Genomic DNA, 13,155 nt, shown 5'->3' with positions numbered 1-13,155 from the left:
GCTGCCAGCGCCCCAGTGCGGTGGCTGGGGGGCAGGGGAGGGTGGGCGGTGGCATCGGGGGCAGAGGCAGTTCTCCATCCCGCCCCAGCAGCTGGGCGCTGCCCTCCCTGGCCAGGCTGGCTCACTTCGGGGCTGGTGGGTTGGTCACGGTGGAAATCGCTTTCTTTAACTACAACAGAGGAAAGGGGGTTGGGAGGAAGGATGCTGGCGCTGATGCCCGGCCCCCAAGGGTGGATGTTGGGGTGAATGTTAGAGCCAGTGCCTCCCCATTGTGTCTTGGGGGTCACTGAGCTCCAGGGAGTCTTCAGACCCCTCAGAAGTGGGGTTCATCAGAGTCTTAGGGCCCCAAGCTTAGGCTGGGAGGAAGTACCCCCATCCCCGCTGCTTCACCCCCCCCCCAAGAGACCCTGGTACCTCCACCCAGGTTACTGCACCCACAGCTCTGCCCCCTGACGTCACGTAGAGCAACTGCAGGTTCAACAAGTCAAACAGGTGGTGCGTCTGGAAGGTTCATAGAACATTCTGGCTCAGGTTTCCTCCTGAGGCCCACCAACCCCCCACCTGTCAGCCTGGAGTCCTCCCCTAATTGCAAGGGACTGGCCTGCAATGTCCAGAGCGACCACTAGGGGTGGCCAGAGTCCATGGGACAGCTGGGTGAGGCCCAGGTGGAGAAGACCCCATTATCCACCACTACCCAGCATCCGGGTGCCACCCCTGACAGGAGCCCAGGCGCCCAGGCTGCTGGTGCCCCGCCCACCTCGAGTGCCAGCTCTGCCCTGCGTGGCTAAGTCCTTTGTTCAAGATCACACAGGGAGGCTGGGAATATGGCCTAGTGGTAGAGCGCTTGCCTCCTGTACATGAAGCCCTGGGTTCGATTCCCCAGCACCACATACATAGAAAAGGCCAGAAGTGGCGCTGTGGCTCAAGTGGTAGAGTGCTAGCCTTGAGAAAAAAAAGAAGCCAGGGACAGTGCTCAGGCCCTGAGTTCAAGCCCCAGGACTGGCAAAAAAAAAAAAAAAAGTGCCAAAAAACCAAAAGATGACAGAGGGAGAATGCGGCAAACTGAAACTCAACCTTTGCCGAGGCCTTCATGTGATGCTTGATTTTTGTTTGTTTTTATGTTTTTCCCAGTTGTAGGACCTAAACACAGGGCCTGAGCACTGTCCTTGAGCTATTTTGCTCAAGGCTAGCGCTCTACCCTGTGAGCCACAGCTCTGCTTTCAGTTTATAGGTGGTAAATTGGAGATCAGACTCTCAAGGACTTTCCTGCCCAAGCTGGCTTCAAACCTCCTTCCTCAGATCTCACTCTCCTGAGTAGCTAGGATTACAAGCGTGAGTCACCAGCTTTTAATCAGTGGCTCTGCACCTGAGTGCTGTTCCCCACTTTCCCCCACTTCCCTGGTCTCTGTACCATCCTAGTGGGTGAGGGCTGCCCCGGAAGGAACTGCCTGCCCACATGCAGACGAGGACACCCTAGTTGGGAGCAGGCATCATTCAGCACAGGGGAGAAGCTGGAGGCTGACCCACCTATTGGCTTCCTCCTGCCCCCCAGGGCCCCTGCCTGCCTGCCTTCTCCAATGCTCCCCTCACCTGGTGCAGTGTGGTCTCTGTGGACAGCTGCAGGGTCACTGGCTCCATGGGGCAGCCCCCAGCCAAGAGGTCCTGGAGACAGCGCTGGGGGTGGGGGAGGGACAGTGGGAAACTGGACCAGCCTCCCTGTCCCTGAGGATGTCACCTCATCTTCCTCTTCCAGGCCTGCCCACCATGGCCTCCTAGGCCCAGCTCCACCCAGGCCCCACCCTCCCTGGCCCCGCCCCACCAAGGCTCCACCCCTCCCAGGTCCTGCCCCGCCCAGGCCCCGCCCATCCCAGGCCCCGCCCCACCCAGGTACTCACTCACCTGCTGGCCTGCATCCGGGCAAGCTGGCTCAGCATGGAGGGCCTTCACCAGCTGGGCCCTTCTCACGGTGCCCACCAGGATCTGGGACTCTAGCAGTGCAAGGGAGCGCTCCCATTAATTAACTGGGCACCTACTGTGTGCCAGGCATGGTGCTGGGTGTTCTCGTGCCTCAGAGGAAACTTTCGCAGCCAGTGGGGTAACTGAGGCTCAGTGGCACTGGGCGGGGCTAATCGCCAATCTCTGATGTGGAGATTTGACAGCTAATCAAGGTTTGGTTCTTAGAATTTAGAACCAAGTGCCATTCATCAGGGAGTCTTAGGCACAACGCTCTGCCCTGACACTCAGGTTCAGAGCAAGGCCAAGGGTACCCCACCCCTCCCAGGCACCGCCCCCCTTTCCTGCCAGGCACCTGTGCTCTCCACCAAGGGGTACTGGGCCTCATCTGTGGAGGTCACCACCTTGACCACCTGCTCCAGCGGGGCGTCCTTGGCCAGGGTGGTGATGGCGCAGTTCATGAAGTGTCCCACCGTCACGGGGTACGAGCTGGGGCAGAAGGAGGCCCCATCAGGTCCTGGCTAGGGGTGTCGGCCCTCAGGTGAGGCGGGGGCACAGGGGAGTCTCGCTGGCCCGAGACCTGAGGATCTCTCATGCCAGGGTGGGGGCTGGGAGGTTCCTGGGCTGAGTGCCCAACCCCCCCAGTGGGGAGGAAACTGGACACCAGGTCACCAGCAGCCCCGTTCTGAATCCCCAGGCCCCAGCCTCCATGCCCAGACCAGCTCCACTTTGTAAGGATGGCAGAGCAGGAGCAGAGGGGGAGGGGAGTCCCTGGCCCTGGTGTTCCATGTGACCTTGATCTTGACCTCTGGGACCTTGAGCAAGACCTGGGCCTGCCTGAGCCCCAGCGACCTCACAGAGGCCAGAGGGCAGCCATGGCCCCTTCCTCCCACACCCAGGTTCAAGGTCAGCCTCGCTGGTGAGTCTAGAGGCCCCATCCGGAAACGGCCTTCAAGGCAGCGGCTCACCCAATCTTGCGTCCCCGAATCCGTGGCAGGTAAGGCAGTTTCTTCATCATGATGGTGCCATTGTAGAAGGAGGGCTGGCAGTTCTGGGAGACGGCATTCGCCATGAGCACCGCCATGAGCACCGGCAGGGCATGCAAGATCTGGCCGGTCAGCTCGAAGGCCAGCAGCGCCGTGGAGATGGTGTGGGTCACCGCTCCCGAGAAGGCCGCGGCCCCTGGGGGCGGAGCCAGGGCAAGGCCGCTTAGCCCAGGGGTCAGACTCGCCCAGGGGCAAGGCGGGCACGGCTCTTCCCCAGGCCAGGCTTGGAAATGTCCAGCAGCGCCATGTGGGCCACTGCTGGAAGTGCCCAGGACTTGGGCTTGGGGGAGGGGAGGGGAAAGGAGGGCAGGCCGCGAGGCTGGGGGAGGGCCGGGCCCCACCAAGTGACCTCCCCTGTCCTACACTGCTTCCCTCCCTCCACTACAGCCCACCCCCAGGAGGTCTGCCCATCCCACCTGCCCAGGACCACTTACCTGCCAGAGCGTAGCCCCCGGGCATGATGGGGTTGATGACCCCTCCAGCCACGATGCCCTCAGGGAAGGCGAGAGACAGAGCCTCCCCCAAGAGGCGCCCGATAGCAGCTCCTGCCACACAGGCATGACTGCCGTCAGGGCAGCCCTGGTGACCGACCTGGCCCTCTGCCCTCTGTGCCTGGGGCCACGCTCAGAACCACACTGGAGGGCAGAGAAGGCCCGGTGCCACCGTTCTACCCCGATGCCCCAGACCCTCAGGTGCCCCCAACCTCAGCTCACCCATGATGAACACAGGCATGAAGAGTCCGGCGGGCATGGGGATCGTGCTGGCCAGAATGAGCATCCAGAACTGTGGAGGGGGCGGCGGGACAAGAGGGGGAAATGAGAGGCAAGGAGACAAAACCCAAGCAAGGGAGGGACAGGACAGAAGTCCCAGAGGGAGGAGCCAAGCCTGTTCCCCAGGCAATATCTGGCCTTAAGGGCATCACTCTCCCAAAGTGCCCAATGCCCGCAGGCACCCTGCCAGGTTTGCCCCCCGTCTTCCTTCTTAACCTGCTCTTCAGGTAGAAAGACTACTCCATCTTAAAGAAGCAAGCAAGGCTGAGAGGATGAACAGCTCTGCGCTGAGACCACAGCAGCAGCCGGTGGGAGGAGGGGCACTGGAGGTGTGACCCAGGGGTAGAGGGCCAGCCGTGGAGTTCCAACCCCACTGCTGAGCTCTCGTCCTGGTGGTGGGGGAGGCTGCGGGCTCCAGCTGGGAAGGCCGCCCCTCGCCCCCCCCCAGAGCTGGCCTCGGCTCTGCCCGCACCCGGGCATTCACCTTCATAATCAGGAAGAAAGCCAGCGTCCCGAAGATGGTGAACCGAGGGTGGTACCACTCGAACCACAGGTTCTGGGGGTCGGGCTCAGCAGGCCAGGGTGGAGACGAGTTCCGGGTCATCAGTGCCCACGAGTTGTTGTCAAATAGGGTGACCAAGTGCTGCCCCATGGAGAGCTGGGCAGGGAGAGCTGCCCTTTAGCCCGGCAGGAGCGTGATGGCCATGCCCGTGAAGTCACCCAACTGAGACAGTGCCACAAAGGGGGAGCCCGGGGGCCGCCCACTCCCTAGCGCTTACCCGGGAGGCCATGAAGCGGCCCACGCCAGGTGGGTAGGTGATGGAGGCCAGGATCAGGGCGGCCAGGGCCGCGTACAGAGGCTTGCTGCGGACAAAGGGGGTCCAGTGCCAGCTCCTCCCCTTCCCCCCACAACGTGGGGAGAAACGGGCTACCCAGGAAGGGCCAGGCCGCCCTGCAGAGGAGGGGGAAGGAGGAACCAGGGCAGACCCCCCACACACCCCCCCGCCATAAGACAGGTGAGGCTGGCCCAGGAGATGGAGGCAATCCGGGGCTCGCTGAGATTGGGACAGGGGAGGGACTACCTGGGAACTTGTGGGGGGAGGGGCTGGCGCTCGTGGGCAGAGCATGCTGGGAAGTTAGGGATGGGGCTCTGTAAGGTGGGGAGTCAGGGGCTTCCTGAGGGGCCACCCTGGCCCACCTGGTGGCCAGCAGCTTGGAGGTGAATCGGTTGGTCTTGATGAAGCCCACAAAATTCCGCTGGCAGACGAGGTAAACACAGCTCAGGACACCGCAGATGGCCCTGGGGACAGGGACAGCTGAGTCCACAGGCCCTCCACCCCGAGCCAGGCTGCGCAAAGACCCCAGCCAGGCTCTCGGGGCCTGAGACCCTGCTCACCCCAGCGCCACAAAGAAGAAAATCTCCGGCAGGTCAAAGGGCACGTCCACAGGGAAGCTGGTCTTGTAGATGGAGGTGATGGTCTCTGGGGGAGGAGGGCAGTGGGGTCAGAGGTCAAGCCCTTCCCAACCACACTGGGTCCTAGAAGAGCAACCCAGCCTGCCTGAGAGAGAGAGGAGACATAACCAAGACTGGAGCAGGGGAGGAGCAGGGGGAGGAGGAGGAGGAGGAGGAGGAGGGAAAGGAGGAGGGAGGAAGGAGAAAGAGGAGGAGGAGGAGACAGGGAGAGGGAGGGGTGGGAGGCCCAGGCTCTCACCCTGCTCGCTGTTGAAGACCGCCAGGAGGCGGAAGGTGAAGGCCCCGCAGGTGGCGGCAAAGAAGCCCCTCCAGTAATCCCAGACAGTGAAGTGGGAGGACATGACCTCGATGCTGAACAGGACACCTGCGGGGGGGGGGGGGGGGGGAGGAGGGAGGGGGGAGGGGGAGACGCCAATGAGGAGGACTCTGACCCCTGGGAGCCAGAGTAGAACCTGGTGCCACGCTCTCCCTGACTGTTTGGGACTGGTGGCCTGGATAGCCAGGGCCCTCTGCCCCTTTTCCTGAGCTACAGTGGAAGTGGGCAGGGCCTGATCCCTGGGTGGGAAAGACCCCACTGGCCCCAGAGCCAGACCACCGGCCAGCCCGGGCATTGGCTAGGGACGATGATCCCATTTCACAGCTAAGGGCAGAGCGGGCCTCCACACCTATGCCCGTCCACGAGGGACTTCAAGCAACTGGACACCCCACCCCACCTGGGGCAGCAGTGTCCACGCAGGACGGCAGCGAGGACTGCGAGGCCACCCCCTTTTGACAAGCATCTCAGCTAGGCTCAGGAGTCACCCCATCCGTCTGGCCAGCACTGCGGGAAGGGGGAGGGACCCAGGAAGGAGTACCAAGCACAGGGCCTTGAGGGAGGGTCTCACCGCTGAAGGGGGCTGCGAAGACAGTGGCCACGCCCACGGCTGCTGCTGCCACCAGCATTTCGTTTTGCTTGCTTTTGTTCTGGGGAGTCAGGGCCTGGGTTCAGAGCCACTCCCCCCCCCCACCGCTTCCTCCCTCCACGGAGAACCTCCCTGAGCCCCTCACCTCAGGCTCCCCAAGGGTCCTGGTGCGCACCCGGCCCAGGTAGGCTGCGATCATCACGCTCAGGTGCACGAAGGGTCCCTGCAGGGGTGAAGGGGGAGAGGGAAGGTGGCCTGTGGCCTGGAGAGGCCGGACTCTCGCTCTTCCTCCTCCTTTCTCTTCTCCTCTCCCTCCCAGTCATCTTCCTTTTCTATACTTCCTCCCCCTCAGCCCCCTCCCTGTTTCCTCCTAATATTTCCCTCCTTCTCATCCTTAGGACTCAGGATAGAGAAGCCAAAGCCTGACCCAGGAACAGCATGGCTTCTCCCTTCATACCCGCCATGCACCCACCCCTAGGCCATCTTGAAGTGGCTTTGTTCACGCCTGGGGACTCGGCTGGCTATAAGACTCAGCTTCCCAGACAGCACTGGCTGCACTGGGGACAGGGAAGGCTGAGGAGGAGGAGGAGGAGGATGGGGTGGGATGGGGGGGGGGCTTCTCCTGCCCTCACCACTTTGCCTAGGAAGATGGTGCTGCCGGTGGCCAGTGTGCAGGAGAGGCCCGCCACCTTGGCCCCAAAGTTCTTGATATCCAGGTAGTTCTCCAAGATCACCCCTGACAGCATGGTCTTCAGCTCCGGGAGTCCAGATCCTTGGTGGTGTGGGCCGGGCAAGAGGGAAAAGGCCTAGGTTAGATCTCCTCAATACCAGACCAGTCAGTGCGTGCGTGCGTGCCTGTGTGTGTGTCTGTGTGTGTGTGTGTGTGTCCACACTGCCCTTCTCCCCGTGTGACCTGGAGGACAGGCACCGCTCTCAGAGCAGGCGTCTCTGGCTGGGAACTGGGGCTGGCGATTCCCTGTCCCCTCGGAAGCCCCACGGGACCACAGACTCGGCACAGTGGACGCCGCAGAGAAGACATGCCGGCCCTGCGGCAAGATGGCGGACTCACCTGCAGAGAAGGGCGTGATGCTTTGGGAGAAGCCCGAGGAGAAGGACAGGAGGGCCACCGGGTACACCGTCCAGGAGAGATAGCGCAGCAGGTGGCTGTCCCCGATCTCTCCATACAGCCACTGGTGAGCTGGGGAAGGCGGGCATCAGGGAGCCACCCACAGCCTCCGTGGCCCCCTGTGTGGACCAGGACAGGGGGGCCCCACGCCGCCCACGGTGTGGCAGGCCCTCAAAATGGGGTGAGGGTCCTGGGCCATGTCCCAACTTGACTGCTTCTGGCCTGAGTGACTATGGGCAAGTGACTCAACCTCTCTGAGCCTCAGTTTCCCTACCTGCCCAGTGGGCCATGATGGGGCCTCCTCACAGGTCCTAAAATCTAAGGGAGCTTCTGGTCTCGCCCCTCAACGTGCAGATGTGGGGCTGCGTCCCGGAGAGGGGCAGGATCCTGGGGTGAAGCCAGCCCCAGCCCCAGGAGCGGCCCAGCAGTCCCCTCCCTCCTGTCCTGGTGACCACCAGCGGCCTGATGGCCACCCCGTCATCTCCGGACCCGGACCAGGCGGGCCTCACCTCGCACCACGCGGCCGATGGCGAAGTTCATGGCGTAGCTGATGAGGGCCATGAGCACCCCGAGGATGGCCAGGAAGTACCAGTCCTCGTCCACCCGGAAGAGCTTCTCCTTCAGCCACTGCAGGCCGCCTGCCGGGGCATGGGGGGGGCCACGGCCCAGGTGGAGGGGTGCAGGGACAGCCCCTTCCCTGGAGGCCTGCTGGGGCTCTGGGGTGGGCGAGGTGGGCAGAGGGAAGAGGCTGAAGTTCAATGGCACAAGGGGCCCTCCCTCCCTTGTGGGACGCAGAAGGGTTTGCTGGGGTCAGTTTGGTGGCTGAGGGAGACCCAGGTCTGTGACCTCTATTAGATGACCTTTGACCTGTCGTTCCTCCCACCTTTGCTCATATCAGAAATTTGTGGAAGAATGGCCCATGGGGGGCACAAGGTTTGGGGGCGGGGCAGAAGTCATACCCCTTCTCAGCATCTCTACAGAATCTATGGCTTCTTCTTTTTTTGGGGGGGGGGTACGGGCAGAGGGAGGTACTGGCCTTTGAACTCAAGGCCTGGGTGCTGCCCCTTCAATTTTGTGCTCAAGGTTGGCACTCTGCGACTTGAGTCACACCTACACTTGCAGCGTTGGGCTAGTTAATTGGAAATAAGAATCGCACAGACTTTCCTGCCTGGATGGGCTTGAACCTGTGATCCTCAGCCCTCTGCCTTCTGAGTAGCTGGGATGTCAGGCGTAAGCCGCCAGTGCCCAGCTCTGTGGCTTCTCCCCCGCGAGTGGCAGCAGGACCTGCACCCCCCCTCCAGCGCCATCTGTCCTCTGGGCCCCCCCGAAACCCTAACCACTGGCTGTCAGCCCAGCCTGGAAGTTGGGACACTGGAAGCTTCAGTATCTGGGGGGCTATGCTTTGCCTTTTTCTGGGGCCCCTGCCTTCCTTGCCCCCAGGGTAGAGGGACAGTCAGGTCTCAAGGTGAACAAGGAGCTTAAGGTTTCAAAGAAGCTGCCAGGTGCGCGGCTCCCAGCCACCTGCGGTGACACCTGTGGCCACAGCCCCTCGCGGGAGCGGGTGGGAGCCAGCGGACTCGGGGAGCAGGCCCTGGGCTGCGTCTTCTAAAAGGGGAGCCCAACCGCCCCCCCCAAGGCAGAGGGGAGGCAGAGGCCCCTTCCCTGCTGCACCCGGGAGTCTGGGGCGAGTTTTCTTGGGGCAGAGGAAGGGGACAGGGGGGTGGGTGGGGGTGGGGCTGCCAGGCGTGATGTCCCCGGGGTCTCCCGTGGGGAAAGGGGGCCCAGCGCTCACATCGGATGCGTCCCCGGACGCGGGGACACGGGCCCCACAGCTCCTGCAGAGTCACGGGCTTCCCTGAGGAGCCCTCCCGCAGCCCCACCAGCTCCTCCATGGGCTCCGTGAGGATGGGCGGCCGCGCGGGGGGTACGGGGGCAGCCGCTCCGGCGAGCTACCTGGGGAAGAAAAGGAATGGCCATGTGTGCCTGCGTGTGTGTGCGTGTGTGTGCGTGCGTGTGTGCGTGTGCATAGCTGTATATGAGCGCATATATGCATGCATGTGTGGGAAATTAAAGGAGGCGACAGAGCCTTGGTCACTGGGGGTGGGGGTGACTGTGTCCTCTGTGTGGGCTAGAAGCTTCTAGGTGTCCCCCAGGGACCGCAGCAGAGACCCCGAGCCTCCCCGAGGCCCGCCCTCGCCGGGGCCCCTGCCGCACCCTCTGGGAGGCCGAGCTGCTTCTCCTCCTCAGCGCCTTCACGGGGCCCCGTGGCCCCCCATCCGTGGCTCTGGTGCCCCACGCCCATCCCGCGGCTCTCCGTGGCCCTCCGCTCAGGTAGAGGAGGAGGAACCTGAGGGTGGAAGTGGGGTGCGGGCTCCAGCCCTCCCCCCTGCCCCGGCGTCCTTACCTGTCAGCGCGTCCTGCCGAGGCGGCGGCGGGCCCTGCTTCCACACAGCCTCTTTGTTCGCGGCTCCTGAGCACCTGGACAGCTGCACGCTGCACCCGGCCAGCACCTCGCCCTCCGCAGGGTGACCGTGACCAGGAGGAATGTCCATGACAAACCAACCAGAACTCCCTGCGCCCTGAGCCCACAGGGCACCGCTGCTAAGGGGTACAGAGACAGGCCCCCCTAAGAGCCTGATAAAGCATGACATCCTGGCATCTGTCAGCTCCTGGGTGCTCTGGGACCAGGCCTGGAGGGTTGGGGGGGCAGGCAGGTCCCCACACCCCGAGGCTGAGCCCGGGCTGGGGCGGAGGCTCAGGGCTCTGGGTTCTCAGCCGGCTGCAGAAGGGGTTGAGAAACCACAAGAGTGGGGGTGGGGGGCGGTAGACAGAGGGGAGAAAGCACAGGGGTACAGGGAGTGAAGACAGCTGGGAGTCGGGAATTCTGCTCGGCCCTTCCCGGAGTTCCTCGGAGTGTCCTGGAGACCCATGGAGGTGCCACTTTGTTTGAAAGACGTTGCATCATGGCGTGGTGAGGGTGAGGTTGTTTTTTTAAGTTCTTTTTGTTTTTTTGCTCAGGATCCGTGGGTCTGACAGGCAATGGTGACCCACACCTGCAGTCCCAGCGAGACTGCAAAGCACGTAACACAGAGGGATTGCCAGAGCCCAGGAGCTTCCCACCTGCCTGTGCCACCTAACCAGACTCTCCCAAAGGGCTGGGAATGTGGCCTAGGGGTAGAGCGCTCGCCTCGTATACATGAAGCCCTGGGTTCGATTCCTCAGCACCACATAGATAGAAAAAGCCAGAAGTGGCGCTGTGGCTTAAGAGCTAGAGTGTTATCCTTAAGCAAAAAGAAGCCAGGGACAGTGCTCAGGCCCTGAGTTCAAGACCCAGGACTGGCAAAAAAAAAAAAAACGTTATGAGAAGCTAAATTTTAATTCATTCCCATAGGAATAGGTGTTCCTATGTTTGCAGTGCTGGGAATCCAAACACAGCGCTCCCTACCTGCAAGCAAGAGCTTCACCACCGAGGTCCGCACAAGCCTTGGTTTCTGAAACGAGACCCAGCCTGGATTTGACATCCTCCCGCCTCCGGCTTGAGTCTACGTGCGGGTACTGCGGGTGTGCGCCTCTTCGCCTGGCTGAAGCAAGAAACTGAAAATAAATCCAGCCGTGCTACTAAATCTCCAGCACTATATCATAACGCCCCAGGTTCTCCCATCCACGCGGGACTGGTGGGGGTCAGGGCGTCCACCCGGGAGAACCCCGAGGGCAGGCCCGGTGGCCTGGCTGGGTGGGAGGAAGCGAGGCTGTGGGGAGCTGCTGGGAAGCAGTTGTGCCAGCCGATGTGCTAGGACCCAGTCCTGGTGGTCGTTTCCACCCTTGTGCAGGGACCCTGGCTTCAATCTACCAGTTGATATCTCCACCCACCCCCTCCTTTTTTTATTTCTTTTAAAGTATTTCAAGCACTGGACACTGGGCTCGGGTCATCTGGGGGGGTGTATCACCCCCTCCTGTAAGGTGAATGGCAGGGCCACCTCCTTCAGAGGCAGAAGCTGAGGCTCTGAGCGGTTAACCCGCTCGCCTCCAGACAGCCAGCTAGCCAACCAAGTCACCACTGCCTCCGTGGGGGCTGGTCTAGAACCCATGTCCAGCCCCCAGGTCTCTGCATGCCAGGGACAGCAGGGCACGACCCACGCGTGGACAGACCCTGGCCTCACATGGGACCAAGGTGCTCCCTCGTCTCTTGTGTGACCTCCACTCGCCCAATCCAACCCACCTCCTCCAAGAAGCCCACATGGCTAGAAAACAAAAGGTCCTCCCCACGCCCGCCCATGTGTTTGGCCATAGCTCTGGCCCTCTGGGGTTGGTTCTGTTTTTTGTTTTTTATTTTTAAATTTTTTTGTATTGTTTATTGTCCAAGTGATGTACAGAGAGGTTACAGTTTCATATGTTAGGCATTGGATACATTTCTTGTACTGTTTGTTACCTCCTCCCTCATTCTCCCCTGGTTCTGGTTTTGAAGGTTCTAGAAACTTCAGGAGGTGGAGCCTAGGTAGAGGCAATAAATCACTGGGGATGGGACTGTGAAAGTTATCTCTAAACTGGGTGCTGGTGGCTCACGCCTGTCATCCTAGCTACTCAGGAGGCTGAGAACTGAGGATCTCCATTTGAAGCCAGCCAGGAAAGTCCGTGAGACTCTTATCTCCAATAAGCGACTCAGTAAAAGCCAGGAAGTGGCGCTGTGGCTCAAGTGGTAGAGCGCTAGCCTTGAGCACCAAGAGGCTCAGGGATGGTGGTCAGGCTCTAAGTTCAGGCCCCAGGACTGGCAAAAGGGGATAAAAATAAAAGGACGTTTTTTCCTAGACCAGGCCCCCTCCTCACCCTCTGCTTCCTGCCTTCCTCTGGCACACGTTCTTGTGTCTAGAATGTTCTACCTCACCATGGCCATGGAGACACAGGGCCAAGCCACTGTGGACAGAAGCCATGAATCTGGGGGCTGGGAAGGTGGCTTAGTGGTAGAGTGCTCGCCTTGCATGCACGAAGAAGCCCTGGGTTCGATTCCTCAGCACCACATAAACAGAAAAAGCCGGAAGTGGCGCTGTGGCTCAAGTGGCAGAGTGCTAGCCTTGAGCAAAAAGAAGCCAGGGACAGTGCTCAGGCCCTGAGTCCAAGGCCCAGGACTGGCAAAAAAAAAAAAAAAATCTGTGAACAAGAACAAATACTTTTTCTCCACCATTGTTTTCCTCGGGTATTGATGACCTGGTACCAGGAGTGGGGTCATTACCACCATTAAGCTTAACTCCCTGGTTCTTAAGCCTTTGGAATTGGTTTGTGGGAGGACTGTGGAAAAGTTTGGAGACGCGGGCTTGAGGAAGCCCAGAGCACTGTAGGCAGAGCTGCCACAGAATCCTGGTAGGAGCAGAAGCAATGAAGGCTCTAAGATTTCAGGCAGGAGCTGGGGCTCTCCTGGGCATTTGCTTAGAGACTATTTATACTATGCTGTGACAAAGAACTTGACACCGAACATTGTGCCCAAGCCCTGAGGCTTTGAAGGCGGGAAACTGATTAATCTGGAGGAGAAGTTTCATGGCAGCCCACCATCAGGCTGGGGTATATTGATTGCTGCTTTTAGCTTGGTTTAAAGGGAGGACTGGGAACATAAAGCCAGAATAGAAGGACTGGAAAAACCGTGTGGGTTTGTCAGAATAGACAGGGTAAAGTTGAGGGCTACAGAAGTCTGCAAGAAGTTTGCACCATTAGGAGGAAGACAAGGCCAAGTGTTAGTGCCTTGCACCTGTAGACTCAGGAGGCTGAGATCTGAGGATTGCAGTTCAAAGCCAGCTGGGGTAGCTGTTAGATCCTTGTCTCCAATCATCCGGCAGGAAGCTGAAAGTAGAGCCGTGTCTTAAATGAAAAAAAAAAAAACTAAGGCCCTGAGTTC

General features: G+C 60.7%; 1 protein-coding gene across 2 annotated transcripts; it reads right to left on the bottom strand.

Moving 5' to 3' along the window:
- Positions 1-15: 15 nt before the first annotated feature.
- On the bottom strand, positions 16-9,212 carry LOC125354618 (chloride channel protein ClC-Ka-like). Of its 2 annotated transcripts, XM_048350311.1 has the most exons (19): positions 9,064-9,212; positions 7,781-7,909; positions 7,215-7,343; positions 6,778-6,917; positions 6,291-6,368; positions 6,128-6,206; positions 5,482-5,607; positions 5,166-5,250; positions 4,968-5,069; positions 4,549-4,633; positions 4,254-4,427; positions 3,713-3,782; positions 3,434-3,544; positions 2,922-3,135; positions 2,309-2,442; positions 1,900-1,988; positions 1,591-1,674; positions 415-501; positions 16-169 (listed from the first exon to the last, which is right to left on the bottom strand). In XM_048350311.1, the coding sequence occupies exons 1-19, from the start codon at positions 9,161-9,163 to the stop codon at positions 122-124; spliced, it is 2,064 nt and encodes a 687-aa protein (XP_048206268.1). In that variant the 5' UTR covers positions 9,164-9,212; the 3' UTR covers positions 16-121. The 2 variants fall into 2 exon arrangements, with proteins under 2 accessions (XP_048206268.1, XP_048206269.1); XM_048350312.1 differs by lacking the exons at positions 16-169; positions 415-501; positions 1,591-1,674 and having other exon boundaries at positions 1,969-2,078.
- Positions 9,213-13,155: the final 3,943 nt, after the last annotated feature.

This window comes from Perognathus longimembris, chromosome 7 (genome assembly GCF_023159225.1).
Source record: "Perognathus longimembris pacificus isolate PPM17 chromosome 7, ASM2315922v1, whole genome shotgun sequence".
NCBI classification, from domain to species: domain Eukaryota; kingdom Metazoa; phylum Chordata; class Mammalia; order Rodentia; family Heteromyidae; genus Perognathus; species Perognathus longimembris.
Note: the sequence above shows the minus strand (reverse complement) of the source record. Positions and strands in the feature narration are given on the sequence as shown.